Consider the following 20,442-nt stretch of genomic DNA (forward strand, 5'->3'; position numbering starts at 1 on the left):
AGCCCCTGCAAAGCAGCCCACTCATTAGGCTCTACTTCCGTGGCAAACATTCACAGTGTCTAGCACAATGGTTAATTCTCCCTGCTGCTGGCTTCCTATTGCACCCAGGATGGTTATTTTACTCAGCACAAACAGACCACAGCACTGCCCTTCTTTAAAGCACTGACCTCAGGCACTCTCTGAGATCAGGTTGCAACCTGGAAAGCAGTCATTCCTTAAATTCCTGAAACGCCATTCTCACTCTGTCCTCCTGGCTTCTCCTTCACAGATGTCTGGGTCGGAAGGGACCTCACTAGACATTGAGTCCAACCCCCTGCCCCGGGCAGGAAAGAGCGCTGGGGTCAGATGACCCCAGCCAGGTGCATGTCCAGCCTCCTCTTACAGACCCCCAGGTAGGGGAGAGCCACCCTTGGGAGCCCAGTCCAGATTTTGGCAACCCTACCCATGAAGTTCTTCTGGATGTCCAACCTCAATCTGCTCTCCGTCAGTGTGGCCATTGTTCCTAGTTACTCCAGGGCGTGCCCTGGTAAATAAAGCATCTCCTATTCCTTGCTGCCCCCTTGATGAATTTGTAGACAGCCACCAGATCCCCTCTCCGCCTTCTCTTGCAGAGTCTGAAGAGAGTCAGGCCCCTCAATCTCTCCTCATGGCCCCCGACCATACGAGTGGCCTTCTCTGGACCCTCTCCATGTTGTCCACATCCCTCCTGAAGTGCAGCACCCAGACCTGGACGCAGTACTCCACCTGCGGCCTGACCAGTGTCGCATAGAGGGGAAGCATCACCTCCCTGGACCTGTTCATCATGCACTTGCTAATGCATGATAAAGTGCGGTTAGCTTTACTGATCGCTTCATCACATAGATGACACATGTTCATCTAGGAGTCAGCATTGGCTCCAGGATCCCTTTCTGCTGCTGTGCTGCTGAGAAGGTCCTCCCTCATCCTACAGGTGTGTTGGTGAGTCCTTCTCCCCAGGTGCCGCACTTTGCACTTGTCTTTGTTGAGCTGCATCCTACTCTTTTTCTGCCCGCTTCTCCAACCTGTCCAGGTCTGCCTGGACTCAATCCCTTCCCAATAGCATGTTAACTTTACCCCATCATTTGGTGTCATCCACGAATTTGGACAGGGTGCTCTCCATGCCCTCATCCAAGTCGCTGATGAAAACCTTGAATAGCACCAGTCCAAGGACCGAGCCCTGCGGGACCCCACTGCCCACATCTTTCCAGCTCAATACCTACCCATCCACCATCGCTCACTGGGTGCAACCCTTAAGACAATTTGCCACCCACTTGACCATGTAATCATCTACCTCACAGCCTCTCAGTTTATTTATGAAAATAGGATGAGATACTGTATCGAAGGCCTTCCTAAAATCCAGGTAGGTGACATCTACCTCAACTCCTGCATCTAAGCATTTTGTACCTGGTTATAAAAAGAAACAAGGTCAGTCAGGCAGGATCTACCTGCTATGAGTCCGTGCTGGTTGCCCTTCAGCATTATTTTTCCTGCTGGGCTCCCACAAATGTGATCCTTGATAATTTCTTCAAAGGTTTTCCCAAGCATAGAAGTGAGAATAGCCAGCCTATAATTACCTAGATTCTCCTTCCTCTCCTTCTTGAAAATAGGGACTACTATGGCCCTTTTCCAGTCCTCGGGGACCTGACCTGAGCACCACGAGAGCTCAAACAGCCGTGCCAGCGGCTCTGCTATGACAGCCAGTTCCTTCAGCACCCTGGGACGAAGATCATCCAGGCCTGCTGACATTCAGCCCCTCCAAGTGTCCCTTTACTTGGCTGGTGTTCCTCCTGTGCCTGTCTGCAATTAGGAGATTTGTCTTGCTCCGTGTACAGGAATACAGAGGCAAAAAAACTCATTGAAGAGTTCAGACTTGTCCCTCCTATCTGTCACCAATTGCCCTAGACAGTCCTGTAAGGGTCCTATGGTACGCTGCGCCTTCTTTTTGCTCCCTATGGACCTGAAGGACTTTTGGTTGTCTTTAATTTTGGTCACCAGCCTAACTTCCATTGCTGCTTTGGCCTTTCTGACTGCCTCCCTGCAAGTGTGAGCCAGGAAGGTATACTCCTCCTTGGTAGCTACCCCTTGTTTCCACAGCCTGTATGCCTCCTTCTTTGCCTTTAGGCTTTCCTGGATTTCCCTTTTCAGCCAAGAGGGCTTCTTGGCCCCTTTGCCCCCTTTCCTTTGCAATGGGATCGTCTCCTTCTGCACCCGTAGGATCGCTCCCTTGAGGAACGACCATTTTGAAATGCAGGGACACTGAATGCACAGGATGCGGAGGCTGCTAGAGCGTGCTAATTACCACGGTCCAGCCGACTCAATTAATTGCTTCTGCAATTAGCATGCATCCGAGCAGAGGTCCATCGTGTGCATAGGTGCCCACAGACAGCAGCTTGGAGAGCGTGGGTGTGAAGCCACTGTCCCCCTCCAAGATGCTGGAGGGCTTCAGCAGTGCGAGCGTGTGCCCCTTGCACACACAGTGGCTCTCAGTCCCCAGCCCGGTGCCCCCCCCACCCCTCGCCTCGCTAGGGTCAATGCAGTGCCCAGGGGTGGGTCCATGCAGAGGTAAAGTCACACCCCGCTTTGATTCCTGCTTCACCCAAAGGTTAAAAACAACAACCTGGGAAGGGCACATCGACCTGGGCGGTGCTGACGGAGTCAACTGACTTCAGAGCTTGTTATCATTTCCCTGATTCCTGCTAATCTCTCTCTCCACGCCACCCTCTCTCCTTCTTCATGGTCTTGTTGTTTCACCAGTCATCATTTCTTCGGCAATGTTGCTATCTGTTCACCATGCCTGGGAACATCCCTCCTCTATTTCACAGCCCTGCCGTCTGTTTTTAGCTCTAGCGAAAAACCTTAACTCAGACGCAGCCATAGTAACTCAGGTGTAGACATGACTGCCGCTGAGGTATTGGAGAAGATGCTCAAGAAGGCTGGGTTTAGCTTTAGGAAAATGAATAACAGAAGTGTGTTTAACTATAATGACTACAGGACTAATGAGACAAGAGCCCTTGGCTATTTTTTGCCTTTTTTGTGGGTTTTTAGAAAGAGAGACAGACAGGCAGACAGACTCTAGTATATTAATGCGCAATCCAATAGTTATACTGGTTGTTGCTTTAATCTTGAATTGAATAATCCAGCACTTGCCCCCCTCCAGCACGTCAGTAAATCTTCTAGTTTCTCTTTAACTGGAGAAAATAGGTGTTGTGTTGCATGTGATGATGTGCTAAATCCTCTGCACCCCGCCTCCCTTTCCAAAATACTAGTTCCACCCTTGGCGGTGCCTTTTCCCCCGGGACGCTGGGCAAGGGCTGGAAGGTGCTGGCAGGTGCCGTGGGAAGCTAGAGCCGTGTCTGCAGAGAGGGAGCGCAGGCAGGACTGCCAGCGTGGGGGTGAAGGGGGTGCAGGCCCTCCAGAGCTGCAAGCCAAGCTGCCAGCGCTGCCCACGCATGGTGACAAGGAGGGGGATCCTTCAGCGATCAGCAGATCCCGGCGGTGGAGCAACGGGATAGAGAGCGGCCTCTTCTCCGCATGCAATGCGTGATCGCTCTGTCCCCTGGGAGAGGAGCATGCAGGGCTGGGTCAACGGGCTTCAAAGCCTGGCAGGCAGACCACAAAAAGAGGCATGTCCGGGCTGCCCAGCCCCACCACCAGCCCCGCAGTGAGTCAGGATGGGTCCCAAGCCTTGAAGGGAAACCTCAGCCGCCCCCTCTCCGCCCCGCCGGCTACTTCCTCGACTCTCTGCCAGCTGTTTGTGTCGAGACGCGGAGAGTCCAGAGTCCGACTGCAGCTGGGAAAGCAAGCTGCACACTGATCTGCGAAGTGGGGGGGAGAGCTGCATGTCGGAGAAGCCAGGCACCGGCAGCATTACGGGTACGTGTTTCCCGCAGCCCTGGGGAGAGATCGGGTCTGGGCTGGCTGTCCGCGTGCCAGCCGGGACGCTGAGCCGGAGAGGTCAGGGCAGGCTCGTTCACCCTGCTCTCCAGGTGGGCTCTGTCCCCTGCCCGTTGCTGGTGCCCAAATTTGCCACTGTGGCATCTCCAGAGATGCCCCCCATGCTCCTGGACGTAACAGCACCCCGGCTGTGGCCAAGAAGGGCCCATTTGCAGGGGCCCACAATGCTTGGAAAACTCAGGCTTGTTTTTTCCCGGAGGAAGGTAACAGAAGCAGGCAAAGCAGCTCCCGCGGGGGCTCAGAGTCCCCCCACCACCCCGGTACCAGACACGCAGCTCAGTCGTCAGATCCCAGCTTGCCGGGAGCATGCAGCTGTCCGGAGAAAGCCAGGCACCCCCTCCCACCTCCCTTTCCCTGCAAGCAAAGCTCAGACCACCCTGAAATGGCTGGTTTCCTGCCTGAGCTTGCAGAGGCTCTGTTAGGGGGTCAGGAAAGTCATGAACTGCTCATTGCTGGTGTCCAGTCAGCCCTGGGGGCCTGCCGCTAATCAGACGCATCTGTGCTCAGAGCAAGATGTTTGCAATCTCTTTCTTGCTATTGCTTGGCTTTGCAGATTTGCATCCGCTAATTAAATTTTTAAAAACAATAATCACTCCTCCACCTTCTGCAGATCCCAGAAAGCCCCAGCGAGGCTGTTTCCTCTGTTGCACTCGTCCACTTGCTGGCTCTGCCTCCGGCCCTTGCAGGTGGACGGGGAAATGAAGAGGGTGGCGCTGGCCGCGACGTTTCTCTGGGTGCTGAGCTGCTCACAGATGCCTCAGGTAACTGGATTTACCCAGCACTTCCCTGTGTCTGTCCCATATCCCACCCTAGCCAAGCTGAGGGAAGCTCAAACCCAGTCCCCTGCTGTGACAGACAAGGGCATCTCACCCCCCTTGCACCCGCACCTCCTCCTATTTGCACTAAGTCCATTAGTGGAAGCATTAGAGCCCAGATAAATGAGAGCCTCTGGTCGAGGTTGCTAGCGGGTGAGTCCGGTGCTTTGTGCCCCAGGGAAACCCCTCCCCCTGCAACAGCCCCGTTTCCCTTGGCCTCCGCGTCTTCAATCGTTTGCCACCTCCCCTGCTCCTGAGTCAGAGTCACAGGACTCCAGCTGCCCGGTCACTTTTTCCCATTTACAAATAGAGCAGCGGCATTTGCCGTTCACCAGTCCCCGGATTTCGCCCCTGCCTGGAGAGATGTCTTGCTGCAGGGCCTGCCGTTTCATGCACTGGTTCCTTCGGGGGCAGAGAGGTTCGCAGGTCCCCGGGCTTGAATGCATTTGCTCCACTGCAGCTCTGGTCATGTCCCCTTCCAGGTGCCCACTCCTGCTCCTCTGTCCCAGAGCCAGCTCCATTAGCCCGTGGCAAGCTGTGCGCTGCCATAATTGGGCTGCCACCAGGACCAGTGTAGTTTATTTAAAGGTTCGCCCCGGTCCCTCTCTTCCAGCCTCCGCTCTCTGCAACCGTGTGACACAGGAGACTGGGCAAGACGGACCCATGGTCTGAGCCAGTCCATAGCAGCTTTCATGCTCTTAGCTCGTGTCCCTCCACCCTCGCTTGCACTCTTAGTGCCCGGCCGGCTCAGCCGCGGGTCGAGGTCTGCGGGTTTCTGGACGTCTTGTTCCCTGCACAGAGTTTGCACGCAAGGTGACAGACACAGTCACAGCGGTTGAGGTGCCAAGGGAAAGGACGCCGGACTCTGCAGACAGCTGCCAGAGCAATAAATGGCACTAGCAGGTGCTGTGTGGGAACAGGCAAGCCCCATCCCACAAACACATGCCTGCGACCTCCTGAAACCAGAAGATTTCCAGCAAAGCACAATCTTTAAAGTCAGAGACTTGCATAAGCTGGCTGGCTGGGTTCAACACAGTTTTGAAACCCAGTCTCTGTAGCAATGCCCCCAGCAAGAGGTTTCCCTACTGTGTTAATCCAGCCAAACTCATTAGCGCTTGGGACGACATCCCTGCAAAGAGGTGGATGATTCTTTATTATTCAGAGTCGGTAATCCAACCCCCAATGCCTTTCTTAGAAGCATTTTGGTGACGAGCTGATTTTCCCAAGCCCTTTGAAACACCACGCTCTGGCTCAAATAGTCCTGGGAGCTGCTCTGTCTCCCGGCAGCCTGGCATCGGGTGAGAGACCCATGTTTTGAGCAAGTAGTTCACAACATCCTACAGTCACAGAGCATCATGTTACACCACATCGAGGGTGCCATGGGGTCCCATGCAGTGTCAGCCCTGCTGGGTGGGCAAACATGAGTCGCAAGATAAACCCGGAGACTTCAAATAGGAGTCCGGAGGGGTAAAAACATTCGGACCCCTGGTCTGAAACACTTCGGGACTGAAACTTCCCCCACAACTACCAGGACCAGTGCCTGAAACATCAAAGTGGGGCGATGGCATGGCCAACGTCCTGCCACTCCACGGACAGGAAGTCGTTTGTTAAAATAGGCTCAAGACACTTTAAGCAGTGTTTAAAGTGCTTTAAAGTCCCCGTGCCAGCTCAAGTTGGATAGTGCCTTCAGGGAAAACAGCAAGCCTCCCATAGCAGATTCTTGTCAGTCCCTTCCCATTTCAGGATAGCTCTGGCTGAGATGTGCCTTAAATGTACCCTCAGCTTCCCCCGCCCGCAGGGGTAGAGTTCAAGGTGCTGCCATGGATTTGAACTCTTTGACGCATCTACAAGTTCTTTTATGCGCACCTAAACTTAATGAGCATTAAGGCAATTTAGGCGCGTGTCTACACATGCACTCACTAAGGCTCATTAACGCAGTGTGCGAACCAACTTCGGACTCAAGTTAGTCCAACGTCAGTCAACATACACAGCGCTAATGTGCCTTAACCCACTGACACGTGCATTAAGGCACTTCAGCTACTTGCACCTAAATTTGATCTCTGCTTTTGCAGAGATCTAATTTAGGCATGAATAGTCTATAATTGCCATTTTTAAGGAACATTAAGGGCGTGCACATGTAGACCTTTGTTGTTAATGCACTTTAAAAATGGCTAATGTGTCTTAAATCAACATGTGTAGATGCACCCTTTATGTCCTGGTTTCCAGGGGTTTAGATACAAGTGAGGTTTGCAGGGTGGGAAAGCAGGGGGAGCTGTCGATCGGCCTTCACTTTGCACCAGACAAAGCTCCTGTCGGTGAATATTAAACCATTCTTGCTTCTGAAGCCACTGTCTGGCTCCTTTGTGCTTCTGGTGGGTTGTGGCCACATCTGCTCTCCAAAGAGGGGGTGGGTGGGGTGGGTGAGGGACCAAGCACAGCTCTTCCCAAGGAAAGGAGGCCTCTCGTTTTCCTGGAGGTGAAGGCGATGCTGCGGTCAACCAAAGCCAACGGCTGCTCTTGTCCCCCTCACAGGTGAGAAGCCAGAAGTCCCTGCAGATGGGGATGGCGCCCGACTCCTTCGATGACCAGTACATCGGGTGCACGGAGGAAATGGAGGCGTCCGTGGCTCCGCGGCTGCTGCAGGAGGAAAGAGCCAGACATCCGCTGCTGGACGGGATGTGGACGAACCTGTCGGCCGTCTGGACTGAAAAGAGAAAAGGGCTGCATCTGCCTGCGGGGTTTCGGGACGTGCACGGCATCGCCATCCTGGTCTACACGGACTCCGTCCAGCCGCTTTACCGGGAACTGAATACAGCGGTGCGAGAGGCGGGGGTGTCCCGAGACACCTACCTGCGCACCTTCCCCTTCAAGGCCCTGCACTATTACCTGAGCAGAGCCTTGCAGCTGCTGCGGGAGGACTGTGGGCGCACGTACCTCAACCAGCTCTACCGGGGGGTCCGCTCCATCCGCTTCAGCCCACCCGGGGCAGGCCCGGTCCGGTTCGGACAGTTCACCTCCTCGTCCCTGGACGCCGCGGTCTCTCGGGGCTACGGCAACGCCACGTTCTTCATCCTGCACTCCTGCTTCGGGGCCCACATCGAGGCACTCTCCAGCTTCCCCTTCGAGAAGGAGGTGCTGATCCCCCCCAGCGAGGTGTTCGCTGTGTCCAACGTCACCCGGCAGGGAGACGGCAACGTCTTGGTGCTGCGCAGCACCAACCGCACCTGCAGCCACTTCAACTGCGCCTACCTGGGCGGTGAGTGCCTGGCGGGCTGGGACCCGCGCCCGGGGTTGCCTCGGGGAGCGAGGAGCCGGGGACGCTGGTGAGGGAGGAGGCAGCGATTGCAGAAAGCTTTTCAGCCCCGTCCAAACCATCCCCCAGGCAAACCCATTGTCCAACCTCTGAGCAAAACTATAGGCACCCCCGGCACAGCACCAGGCATCACACCCCACCCTGCCACAGGGATCCTGCCTCGGGCAGGGGGTTGAATTAGTCCCTTCCAGCCCCACTGCTCTAGGATCCTATGATCTCCCCTCCTTCCCCCCTGTAGTCAGGCTTGAGCCCCCAGCCCCCTGCACAGGGTCAGCAGAACTGGTGCAAACTGGGAGGTGATCCTGAAAGTGGTCCAGACCAAGGAGAGAGTAATGCATTAAGCCTTGCCCTGAGCAGGAGGCTCCCACCGGGACCTGGGTCTGGTTCATCTCATTTATGGACCGAGGGTGAAATTCAGCTCTGAGCAATGGGCCAACTCCAGGTCCCCTGCCCTGCCCCCATCAAGACGAGATCATTGTGCTCATCCATCCCTGCTCATCCTGAGGCCCCAAGGTTGAAGCTGGAGCCCTGGGGTTTGCACCAGCCACTTTGCAAAGGGAAGCAGGGACTACAGAAAGGAGCAGACTCTAATCCCATTAGCCATCAGGATGGCACTGGAGCAGCTGGGCACGATTGCATACATGGGTTCAGACCAGGACATGTGTTGCACCCTCCATTACCTGTATTGCAGAACAAGCACGTGCACCTCCTGGGCTGTACAGAGCAGCAGCAGCAGGGATGCACATTTAATATACTACAAATGAAGCCGGTCATGCACCAGGTTTTGCCCTCGTGACAGCCAGGCTAGCTGGCAACGTGCTCCGGCCAGTCATGCCCACCATGTTCTGCACAAGGCACGGGGCCGGGGGTGGAAAACAGTCACACGAGCATGTGAAACGAGAATTCGTATCAGTGCTACTCCACTGATAGCAGCTTTTGACTCTCTGAAGGGTGGTTGCAAAAAGGATGGGGCTAGACTCAGTGGTGGCAGGTGACGGGACAAGGAGCAATGGGATCAAGGTGCAGCAAGGGAAGTTGAAGTTGGATATTAGGAAAAACTGTCTCACCAGGAGGGTGGTGAAGCACTGGAACAGGTTACCCAGAGAGGTGGTGGAGTCTCCATCCTTGGAGGTGTTTAAGACCTGGGTAGACAAAGCCTTGGCTGGGATGATGCAGTTGGGGCTGGTCCTGCTTTGAGCAGGGGGGTGGACACGATGTGACCGCGTGAGGTCCCTTCCAACCCTCATTTTCTGTGATTACGTGACACTCCCGTCCACACGGCCAGCGGTGCCCACACCAGGCTCCAGGCAGCAAGGCTGACCCTTCCCAGCTTCATGCTTGCCTCGTGACACGCCATCTGTATCAGGAAGCGTGCATTGCATCCATGTGGTTTCACGCACAGCAGAAGTACACTCTCCCTTCTAGGACTGGGACTCTCCCTTCTAGGACTGGCTCTTGTTTGGACGGGGCTGATCCTGCCTCAAGCAGGGGTTGCACTCGATGTGAGGTCTGCAGCTCCCTGCCAGCCCCACTTCTCTAGGATCCTCCCCATGCACTGCGGGGACCTGACATCTCAACGGGCGCTCCGACACCTGGACATGCAGGGGGTGTCTGGGAGGACTTTCAGAAGAGACTTAGGTGCCAGCAGCCAGACCCACACAGGGGATTTAGGCACCTCGTTTTTGAGGTCTCCAATGGGAGTTCAGAGCCTGATGACTTTGAGCACCAGGCCTGGCTTGCTTTTGAAGACAAGCCTGGCCCGGAGCTCAGAACAAACCAGCCAGGGCAAGGGAAGATCCGCGGGGCTGCCCCGGTCCCAGGGTGCACGGCCTAGGGCATGAAAAGGTCCCATGGGTAACCAACATCATCTTTCTTTGCCTTTCAGGAGAGAAGTCCCCATCCTGCACTGATCACTCAGGTAAGATGCTCCCCTCTCCATCCCTCTCCCTCTGCTCCGGGATGTGGTGAGCACCAGTTCCTCCTCTCTTGCTTCACACCTCATAGACAGCGAGGGTTGGAAGGGACCCCAAGAGGTCACATCTAGTGCAACCCCCTGCTTCAAGCAGGACCGGCCCCAACTCCATCATCCCAATCCTAAATGAAGAGCCCTGGGCATTGCCAGTGTCCCCTGGTCTAGCCACCACTCCATATGGCCGAGCATCGGGGTTGCCCATCTCTGTACCCTTTCCAATGCCATTGCTTCCTGGATGCAACTTGGGGGCTGGAGCTCAGGGCAAGGTGTTTGGGCCTGCTAGTGGGTTTAGGCACCACGCGTTCATCCAGGTGACAAGGGGCTCACGTGTTTCCCTTCCTTTGGGACAGGAAGCTGCTGCTGGCTGTGCGGTGAGATGCGTCCGTGGCGGCTGGGGGGCCTCGTCGTCCTGATCCACGTGGGCACCTGGACATTGACCACCCACTCCGGGCTCCTCTGGGCTCTGTAAAATAGTCTCTCTACTTTTCCAATAAAGGGTGGCACGATGGCTGGCTCGCCCTGGGGCTCAGCTGGTCTCTCTCTGCCGGGACCAGTGGCCAGGAGCTCGCAGATCTGCTTTGCTGTGCAGAGGGGGCAGCGGGCAGGAGGTGCCACCCACACCCCCATGGAGCCGTGGGCATGGAGTCCAGCTGTCACCCACTTCACGCCAGCGCAAGCCCAGCTGCAGGCAGATGTGCTGCACAGCAGGGCAGGGTGAGGCTGGGGTGCACCACGCCTCTAGCTGGATTAACACCCAAGGAGCTGGGATGAGATGGACTGGATGGCAAAGGTGGTGCCAGAAGCAATGTTTTGGCCTTTGGATGTGCTAAATTCACCCCAAAACAGCGTTTTGGAGGGACCAAAGTTGCCCGTGTGATCGGGTGGTGCTCAGCACCGAATTCGGGTGAGAGGGGTGGGAGCATGGGACAGGGAAGCATTGCCCAGACTACAGGCAAGTCCCCTGAGTTTGCAGACAACAACCTGACCTAGAAGCCCCCTCCAGCCCCCCACAGCTACACAGCCCCGAGCAGATCCCAGCCAGAGCACCCCGCAGGTGGGGAGGGTGCACCCACAGCACCAGGCATCATCCCACCCTGCCACAGGGAAAGCAGGGGGACGCGGCCACCAACGTCCTGCTGCTATAAAGTAGATGCTAGAGATCCCAGGCAGAGGCTGTGCTCCCACTGCAGAGGAAGGCAACCCCCCTACCCCCAGTCCATACCAATGTGACCAGGGGGGAAAAACCCCTCTTGACCCCAAATGCACCGTCAATCTGACCCTAAGCAGAGGGGCAAGACCCTCTAACCAGGACCCTGTGGGGTTGATCCCAGCACAAGCATTGGCACAGCCCAGTCCCCATCCCCAGCTGGGCTGCAGCCTGCACCCAGCGTCTCTGAAGGAGGCTTACAAACCCCCTGACACGTGGAGCAGAAAGAACAGGAGCAACCAGCAAAGGCCCAAAACCTGGGAAATCCCCATAGTAGCACACAGGCATCGCTGCACCTAGATCATCCCAGACCTGTGGCTCTCCTTGAACCCCTCCAGCAATGGAGACCTCGCCCCTTCCCTGGGCATCTATTCCCCGGCCACCTTGCTCTGACAGTGAAGAAGGTTTTCCTGAGATCCAACTTAAACTTGCTTTGCTGCAACTTCAAGCCACCGTGACAAAGTCTGGGAGCCAGGGGCCGTCCCTGGTTGTGGGGATGCGCAGCCCCCATTGCAGCAGGGCCCCGACTTTGCAGGTGACCGCCAGACACCACTGGGACGTGACCGCCACGGCTGGCGACGGGGTGGGCGGGCGATCCTGTTATGGATTGCATCGGGCCGTGAGCCATTGCTGGGTGGGAAACACACCTGGTTGTGCCCCTTCCCGTCTCCCATGGGAGGCACCAAGAGAAGAGACACGCTCGGTGCCCAGGGTGCATGCAGTTGAAAGAGGCTTTCCTGACATCCCCCATGGAGAGGGAGATGTGGTGCAACACATTTGCCAGAGCCCCTGCCAAAGCCAGGGTATAAATAGGCTGGAGGGAGGGGAAGTGCTCTGGCCCAGGGTGTCTAAAGCTATAAAAAGCCAAGCCGGACGCCTCTGCGCTGGCATGTCAGCTGTGCCCCTGCACCGAGCGCAGCTGCCGGAGCCGACCCACCGCAGAAGCCGCGGTCGCTGCCCCGCACCCCAGCCCCGGCTCGGGAACAAGGTAAAAACCCTCGCCGGACCCCATCCCTCTCAGATCCACCTGGTCTACCTGAAAGGCCCCCAGCCTGGTTAACGGGATGTGGGGACAGGGGCTGCTGAAGCTGGATCTGGGGTTTATCAGGCCTCTTGCTAACGATGTTGTACTGAGAGTTTCCCAGGCCGCGGCAAGACAGACAACAGCATCTGGAGCCTCCAAACCGCCGACCTGTTGCCTCCGGGGATGTGCGTGGGGTGGGGGTTGTTTATTTGGAGGATGCAACCTGATAAGGGTTTTTGCAGCTCTCTCCATGCCAGGAGCCCCGAAAGCAGCTGCTTCCCCTCCCTGCCAGGGTTTGTGACAAGCTGATGTGGGGTGTTGCTATAACACAGGCTCCTGGCAGGCTGGGATGTGGGCAGGCTCATGCAAGGAGCTGACAACCCCGTTTGCCTGTTCATGAAGGAGTCTAGCCTGCGAGGACCTGGAGTCCATCAAAGCCTTGAACACCCTCCTAAAACTGGGGCTCTCGGCCTTCGGGGGCTGGCTGGGGAATTGCACACAAGTGCAGTGGGGTGCAGCAATGCTACCGCTATCGCCCGTCGGCTCTTACTAAAACTCGTGGCGCTTGGTGCTTCCAGGAGCAGCGCTGGGGAGTTGCCAGCTCTGGGGGTCACGGCATCCCTGCGGCATGGGTTGGCATCTGAGCTACAGCTCTGGCAGGCACAGAGAGGCTTCAGGGGAGCTGAGCTTTGAAGACGGGTGTCCTGGCAGCCAGTCACATGCCTGGGCCGTGAGCTCGGCCTACAGAGCCCCCGTCAACCTGGGACCGTGGCATGTGGATGGATAGGACGCTTGTACCGAGTGCGCAACCTTTCTGTGCAGCCTGAAGGGCAGGAAAAAGGGGGAGAGACCCAGGAGGAAACCACTTGGTCATCAAACCCATTCATTTTGCTATCAACCCGCCAGACCCCGGGGCCGGCCCCAAGGTGGGGATAGCTGGGGTGGTGCCCCCAGTGCACTGGCACCAGACCCCGAGGTGGGTGGAGCACGATATGGGGGGGCTGCTCCTGGAAACTGCCCACCACTGCAGACAGCCCCAGCCAGAGCTGGTATCCCCGCTCCCACGTCACCTCCACCGGCTGATGGCAATGCCCATGCCCCAGTTATACCAGCCCCCTGCCCTGGCTAATGCAGCAGAGAACTGGGACGCCCCAGGAAGCTGGAGGGGTCCACGGGTCCCCTTCATGCTTGGCCCTGCTAAGCCCAGCTCTCCCAGCATGACTGCTTTTTTCCGCCTGGAAGATGCAGGTAATTGACTCTACTCTTGCCTAGGTTGACTTCCGGTTCTCCAGGGCAGGCACCATCCCTTGCTTTACAGACGTACAGCACCGGGCACAAGGGGAGCTGGAGCCTACAGGTACAGGGCTCCCCAGGGCTTCGGTGGTGGGTCGTGGCTTGTTACTCACCAGTCACTGGCTGATCTCTCCAGGCAGACCCTGTTTTTTCAGATGCACACGGTGAAGATGGATGTCTGTAGGCCGGTCTTTATCCTGCTGCTGGCTGGGATCCTGGCAGACCGCCCTCAGGTACTGGTGCCGGGCTCTGAACCCAGTCCCGTCACCAACAGAAGGAGCATCAACAGCAGTGCTTTGCTCTAAAATGCCTTCGGGCTTTGCCCAGCCCCGCTAGAAACGAGCAGTAGCTAAAGAGCGAATGGTGCCGTCATTAGGTTTCAGGGTCAACACTCAATGCATCCCCACCGGCTATTGACTCGGGCTGGCTGTGCATGGAAGATAAAACCCCGAGGCTGCAACAGATGCTCATCTGGGATTGTTGGTGCTGCCTGCGGTTTGTGATGTTAATTAAACTTGCTCTGGCGCCCGCGTGGCTGAGATGGCAGGAAAACCGGTGCCACGTCTCGTTCTGAGGCCGGCTCCTGTCGGCTCCGGCATCATTGCAGAGGAGCCAGAGGGTCCCTCGAGCTAGGCCTCCCACCTGCCTGCGAGGCGTTTATGGGCCCTTTGCCCTTGCTCCCAGCCTCTCCGTGCACGGGGCAGAGCAGCTATCCCAGAGCCCAGGTGGGGAGCTGAGGCACGTGCAGGCAAGGAAACTCATATGGAGGTAATGCCTCTCCGAGGCTGTGCACCAGCCTGGAGCTCCACAGAGCCAGCCTCTGACCCGCCCCTCCTGCAGGAAACACCCGCAACTTGCCCATGGGGCTCCACTATGGGCTTTCCTACACAGGTGTGCATGTGTGCGCACACACACAATATAGAGGTAAACATTATACACAAACGTACAGATAGATACGTAAGCCTAAAATGTTTGCATAAGCACACACACACACAAATAGATATAGCGTGATAGTGTGCCCATACACACACGATGCATGCACATGCTATATAGACATGCAACACACATGCACACATTCCCATATGTTTATTTTAGACTTACGTGTGTGTGCATGTATGTATACACACACACACACACACACGCGCGCACGCACACACATATATGGGGTATTTTGGACAGGTTGGACTGGATGCGAGCTCCGGAGGTCCCTTCCAGCCCTAGGACTCTATAATTTTACTTTTAAATGTATAGTATGTGTGTGCACATGCATGCCTACACATGTCGCTGCAGCTGGTCACATCACCACATCCTCGCCCTGCTCTGACTGCACCCTGCTCCCATGGAGGAAGGTCCTGTGCAGAGCCCCCGGGCCGTGTGAGCAGCCTGGGGCGGGAAGGCATGCTCTCCCAAGCTCCCTGGTTGACGTGATGTTGTGATTTGGGAACTCACCTCCAAGCCCTCGGGCTTGCTCAGCAGCCGCTTCTGCTTCCGCATTCCTGACTTCCTTCCCTCTTTTGTCTGCCTGCGGCTAGCATGAAACCAGCAGCCCTCCCACGTCTTGCCCTTGCATTCACCCCTGTTGCAGTTAATCCAGGTGTCCGACGCCTTTGCAAAAGACGGGCCTGGATTGCCGCACGTGCATCCGCGCTACCAAATCCTCATACCTGCATTGTGCTGACCGCTCAAGATGTGCCCGCAGCTCCCCTCACTGCATCCTCCCTTTGCCCTCAGGTCCTGGCCTTCCCCCTCCACAGGAGAGACCTCTTCCCCATCAAGGACGTGAGGCTGGACATGGCACCCAGCGCCTTCGATGACCAGTACAAGGGCTGCGTTGCCATGATGGAGGCCGAGCTCGGGGCGCTGAACCGCTCGGAGTTCTCCAGCAACCGGGTCTACGCCGAGGCCTGGACGGAGGCTGCCGCTAAGTGGAAGGAGAAGCAGGCGGAGACCCCGGTGCCTCCGGACCTCAAGGCAGAGCATGCCATTGCCATCATGGCCTACACCATGCAGGGACCCCTCCACAGGGACTTCAACGCGGCCGTGAGGGAGGCAGGCCGCACGCGGGAAAACTACCTGGGCAGCTTCAACTTCAAAACCTTGCATTTCCTTCTCACGCGGGGCCTGCAAGCCCTGGGGAACGCGCAGCACCCCCGGTGCCGCAAGGTGTACCGGGGCGTGAAGGGGGTGCGGTTCCTGTCCGAGCGGCGCCAGACCGTGCGGTTTGGCCACTTCACGTCGTCGTCCCTGAGGAACACTAGCGCCCTGCAGTTTGGGCAGGACACCTTCTTCTGCATCCAGACCTGCCACGGCGCCGGCATCAGGAACTTCTCCATATTCCCCACCGAGGATGAGGTGCTCATCCCGCCCTTCGAGACCTTCACGGTCAAGAACTTCACCCGGGCCGGAGACAGGACCCTGATCGAGCTCGGCTCCCTGGACAAGTCCAGCTCCTACAACTGCGAGTTCGTCAAAGGTAATGGCCCGTCACGGCACAGCTCACAGGTGGCACAGACCTGGGGGATTGCCTGGGACAGGGACCCCTTCCCAAACCTCTCTGCGTTTGGGGAACAAAGCTGCACTTCACTGGGACACGTCATAGGTTTCTCTTGCCCAGCCTCTTATGTCACACCACGATCCTAAACCAAAACCTAAGCCTAGCCTTAACCCTAAATCAAGCCTTATGGCTAAACTGAGCCTTAAACCTAATCCTAACAATAAAACTAACCCTAAACTTAAACTTAGCATTAACACTAGCCAAATCCCTAACTCTAATCCTAACCACAACACTAACCCTGGCCTTAACCCTAATCCTAGCCATATCCCTAACCCTAACCCTAAAACTAACCCTAGCTTTAACCTGAACCCTAGCTATATCCCTTACCCTAGTTCTCACCATAACACTAACCCTCACCTTAACCCTAACCCTGGTCTTAACCCTAACATTAACCCTAGCCTTAACCCTAACCCTAGCCATATCCCTAACCCTAATCCTAACCCTAACCATAAAACTAACCCTGGCCTTAACCCTAGCCATAACCCTAACCCCTAACTCTGCATCACACAGGGGTAAAAAGCAGAGGCTAGAAGCAAGACTGATGGGTCTGATCAGGGTTTTCTCCCCTGTTCCTCTCTCCTTTGCAGCCTCCTTAGCAAGGGCCAGGGAGCTTGGATGCAGAGGCCATGCCCCTCACTGCCACACTCAATAGCTCCTGATGCCCCTTTCCTCCAAGAGCGTGTCCAGTCCCTCGGTGAACCTGCTTAAGCAGCCAGCTTTTGCAACAGCTGGTGGCAACGAGTTGCACGTTTTAATTAAACGCTGTGTGCAGAAGAGCTTCCTGCTGTTCATTTTAAACTGGGGGCCTCCTAGTTTCATTTGGTGACCCCTTGTTCTTGTCTGGTGAGAGAACGTCAATCATAAATCCCGACTGACTTCCTTTTCCCCGTTTAGTGTTGTGCAAACCCTTCTCTTGCTCCCACTCAAGCATCTCTTTTCTAAACTGATCAGACTTGGCCTCATTAGTCTCTCTCTTCCTAGGAAAGCCCCTCCGTATCGCTCATCATCCTTGCTGCCCTTCTCTGCACCTTCCCTAGCTCTGCTAGCTCCTTGTGGAGGCCTGGGTGCAGCATTCAAGGCATTGATGCACCATGGGTTTTTAAAGGGGGCATCACGATACTGCTCATTGTGGTCATAGTTCCCTTCTTAGCAATCCTCAGTGATATGAAAGGAGCTGTTTTTGTATCATGAGGGTTCAGAGATGACCCAAAATAGGACCCTCATGTCTACCTCAGGGCCAAATGGCTGGGTGGTGGCAGCTCCGCTCGCAAAGGAGCCTGCCCAGAAGAGCTTAGCTACCCCCTCAGCTTTGCAATGTGGCCAAAAACAATTCAAAGCCACTGCCTGGTTGCTCCGTGCCAAACAGAAGGGCTGGATGGGGGCGTGGAAGAGGAGCCTAGGACAGCCACCTGGAAACCTCCCTTGCCCCAAGCCGGTGATCGAGGGAGGGAAGCTGCCTGTTTCTTTGCCAGGCACAGTGGGGGTGCCATGGTCCCGGCCAGGATGGGCAGGGAGGCTGCAAGGGGACAGAGGTGGTGGCTGCAGAGCCGAGTGCGAGTCCTGATGTCTTGCTGGCTCCCTGGGTCTGTCTGAGAAGCCCCCAGCACCGGGGGCACCTGGATCTGGCCTGCAGCTTTGAGCAGGGTAGAAATCACCTGCAGGCCTTACCCCAAAGGGGTGAGGAGGGAAGAGGGGGCTGCTGGCTGATGCTTAACTGCTGTGGGTTTCTTTGGCAGAGAAAAGATGCAAGACCCAGAGATGCACGTTCAGCTCAGGTAAGGAATAAGTGGTACTGCAAGCCCACCAGCGATCCACGTGGTACAAGGCTGATGTCCCTGCTGATCCTGGCCCTCACCATCCCCTCTGTCTTTGCAGCAGCAGGGGCGAGCAGTGCATCCTGGAGCCTGTTCCTCCTCTGGGGCTTCCTCGTGGCGGCCAGCACCCAGGTCGCTCTGCCGTCTTAACCAGCACCCACGAGCGAGGACGGCTGACACGACGCCGGCGACGAGGCCGCGAACGTGCAGGGCAAAACTGCTAACCCCAAAACTGCTGGCGCCTGGCATGGGGGCAGCTCCGGGGGGGGTGGGAGACTCCCACATGGAGCTGGACCCCATGGCCAGGTGCAATGTGCCCCGTGTAGATTCGTGCATGGCGCAGGACACCAACGCTGCTCCAGCTTCATGCCCACCCAGGGGGCCTGGGCTACACCTCAGCTGGAAAGAGCTGAGACCCCCGGCATTGGCTGAGCAGCGCAACAGGCTGGCAGGAAAGCCAGCTTTCTCCCCCGTTTCTGCGTGGTGCATTGCATACAGGCCTCCGCTACGAGCTCCCTGGCTGCGATATCCCCCTCCCCTCCCACGTCCAGCATCCACGATGGGGCAGGGCTTTCACACATGCTGCCTTGGACACGCGTCGGCTCTGAAATGAGCTCTCTCAGCTGGTAAAGCCGTGAGACCAGTGACACACGGGAGTCTCACTGCACCCCTAGGCAGACCAGGATCTTTGGGTAAATCCGATCTCTTTTATTAGACTAACTAAAAAAAGATAACTAAGATAGACTGGATTTACCCAAAGATCCTGGTCTGCCTATGCCCTTAGGCCAACGCGGCTACAACCTATATGCTCACATCAGCCTTGGAGGTGCCGGTGACCCCGGGGCAACTGGGTGATGGAGCAGGGGGGACCAGGGGGTGTTTCCAAGCTGGTGCAGTGCATGGGGTGGTTCGCACAGGGGTGGTCCTGCCCTAAGCAGGGGTTTGACCCTGCCAGCCCTGTTCGTCCGTGACTCAAAGGCAGCGTGCTTCCCCACCTCTGCAGCCTCAAGACCCCCATTCAGGAGCTGCCAGTGCTGAGCTTTCACTCCTTTTTCTGCCTACAAAAAAATAATAAAAATAAGACGAGCAATTCTGCTATTGCAAAGAGCCCGGCAAGCTCAGCGCAGGGCAGGAGGAATCGCACCCTCTGAAAGCTCCGGGTTCATCTGGGCAGGTTGCTCATCTGCAGACATGCTTGTGTTGCACGGTATCCCGCAGCACCCTTGAAAGGATCTCGTGGCCTCCCAGAGTGCCGTGTAACCCCGGTTGAGGACCACTTCATGACCTGGAGGACAGTGGCCTTCCCCTTGTGAAGCCCATGCTGGGGTGGGGTGGTTTGGAGCTGCCGGCCTCTGCCCCTTGTGATGCAGTAATAAGCCTGGGGGTGGGAGGACGGTCTCTGTGGCTGGTTCAGTGGGACTAGGGGCGATTGGCCAAGCTCTCCCCTTTCTAGCATCCTTAAGGGGCAGCACCAGAGCAGAGTTGGTTTCTGCAGCCAGCACAGGACAGAGGCCAAGGGTGCAGAGGGGTGTCTGGGTGGGCTGTGTCTCCCAGAAACACAGCACCAGCATGCTCAGGACACAGCCTGGGTCCGCTCTGCTCTCTGCAGGGCAGGAGTGAATGTGCCTTCATGTGGTTGTGGTATCTGCTGGGGGGAACTTATCACGAAGCCCAAAGCCTCGCTCCATCCTAACCCGGGGTCCCCTCCGTGCCAGGAGCTCTGTGCTGACCTGAACGCTGGCCAGGCATCACCCACGTGCCTGCCTCTGACCACGTGCCCTAGCAGGCCCACAGCACCATGCACCAGGGCCTGGTGGGGAAGGACAACGGGATGCAAACACAGGCAGGCGGATGTGCCCCAGGCACAGCTCACTAACCCTAACAGACCCGAGTCCACTCCAGCAAGGCTTGTGTCCTGCAAAGTTGAGCCAGCAACTGGGGATTTTATCAAAGCATCAGCTTTGTCCATGCTGGTGGGGAGAGGAACGGGCAGAGGAAAGGTGGGACACGAAGGCGTGGGATAAGAAAGGTGCTGGGGCCGGGGGATGACTCTCGGCACTGTAGGAGCCGATGCCTGGCACACGTGGGACTAGTAGCTGTGGCACGCAGCCCAGGCATGGGGCAGCAGACATGTCTCCTGGAAGGTCTCCTGGCCTAGCACAGCGAGGCAAAGCCTGGGTAATCCCTGGCTTGCAGGCCCAGGCTGCTGGACCGCAGCAAGAGCTGCATGGTTGCTCCAGATCGCTGCACGCTCCAGGTGCAAAGCGAGATATGCTGCAGCCAGACGGAGAGGTCCTGGCCGATGGGGAGAGGGTGCTGGCTCTGCAGATACATCATGAGATGCAGGGAGGTCCCCCATGGCTTCAGCTGCAAGACCCCTGCCAGCCTCCTGCCCACCCAGCACGGCAGGGTTAAGAGCTATCTGATGGGAGGGCTCTGGTCCCTCTTGAAGGAGGCACAAGAGGGAAGAGAGCTCAG

General features: G+C 56.8%; 2 protein-coding genes across 5 annotated transcripts; both read left to right on the forward strand.

Moving 5' to 3' along the window:
- The first annotated feature begins 3,303 nt into the window (after positions 1-3,303).
- On the forward strand, positions 3,304-10,628 carry LOC102568293 (ecto-ADP-ribosyltransferase 5). Its single transcript, XM_006259528.4, has 5 exons — positions 3,304-3,891; positions 4,583-4,733; positions 7,320-8,043; positions 9,986-10,018; positions 10,423-10,628. The coding sequence occupies exons 2-5, from the start codon at positions 4,671-4,673 to the stop codon at positions 10,539-10,541; spliced, it is 939 nt and encodes a 312-aa protein (XP_006259590.1). The 5' UTR covers positions 3,304-3,891; positions 4,583-4,670; the 3' UTR covers positions 10,542-10,628.
- Positions 10,629-13,164: 2,536 nt separating this feature from the next.
- ART1 (ADP-ribosyltransferase 1) lies at positions 13,165-19,152 on the forward strand. 4 transcript variants are annotated; one of them, XM_019480157.2, is made up of 5 exons: positions 13,165-13,660; positions 13,737-13,829; positions 15,328-16,069; positions 17,887-17,925; positions 18,026-19,152. In XM_019480157.2, exons 2-5 carry the CDS (start codon positions 13,752-13,754, stop codon positions 18,112-18,114), a joined length of 948 nt encoding a protein of 315 aa, XP_019335702.1. In that variant the 5' UTR covers positions 13,165-13,660; positions 13,737-13,751; the 3' UTR covers positions 18,115-19,152. The 4 variants fall into 4 exon arrangements, with proteins under 4 accessions (XP_019335702.1, XP_059579427.1, XP_019335698.2 ...); XM_059723444.1 differs by lacking the exon at positions 13,165-13,660 and having other exon boundaries at positions 13,708-13,829; XM_019480153.2 differs by lacking the exons at positions 13,165-13,660; positions 13,737-13,829 and having other exon boundaries at positions 14,973-16,069; positions 18,029-19,152.
- Positions 19,153-20,442: the final 1,290 nt, after the last annotated feature.

Source organism: Alligator mississippiensis, chromosome 1 (assembly GCF_030867095.1).
Source record: "Alligator mississippiensis isolate rAllMis1 chromosome 1, rAllMis1, whole genome shotgun sequence".
Taxonomy (NCBI): domain Eukaryota; kingdom Metazoa; phylum Chordata; order Crocodylia; family Alligatoridae; genus Alligator; species Alligator mississippiensis.

Excerpts from the sequence above, each read along its gene's own strand:
- LOC102568293 (XM_006259528.4), top strand. The coding sequence starts at position 4,671 with ATGAAGAGGGTGGCGCTGGCCGCGACGTTTCTCTGGGTGCTGAGCTGC. Across the intron at positions 4,734-7,319 it reads GCTGCTCACAGATGCCTCAG|GTGAGAAGCCAGAAGTCCCT; the intron begins GTAACTGGATTT and ends TCCCCCTCACAG. Across the intron at positions 8,044-9,985 it reads CAACTGCGCCTACCTGGGCG|GAGAGAAGTCCCCATCCTGC; the intron begins GTGAGTGCCTGG and ends TTTGCCTTTCAG.
- ART1 (XM_019480155.2), top strand. The coding sequence starts at position 15,130 with ATGAAACCAGCAGCCCTCCCACGTCTTGCCCTTGCATTCACCCCTGTT. Across the intron at positions 16,070-17,886 it reads CAACTGCGAGTTCGTCAAAG|AGAAAAGATGCAAGACCCAG; the intron begins GTAATGGCCCGT and ends TTTCTTTGGCAG. Across the intron at positions 17,926-18,025 it reads GAGATGCACGTTCAGCTCAG|CAGCAGGGGCGAGCAGTGCA; the intron begins GTAAGGAATAAG and ends CTGTCTTTGCAG.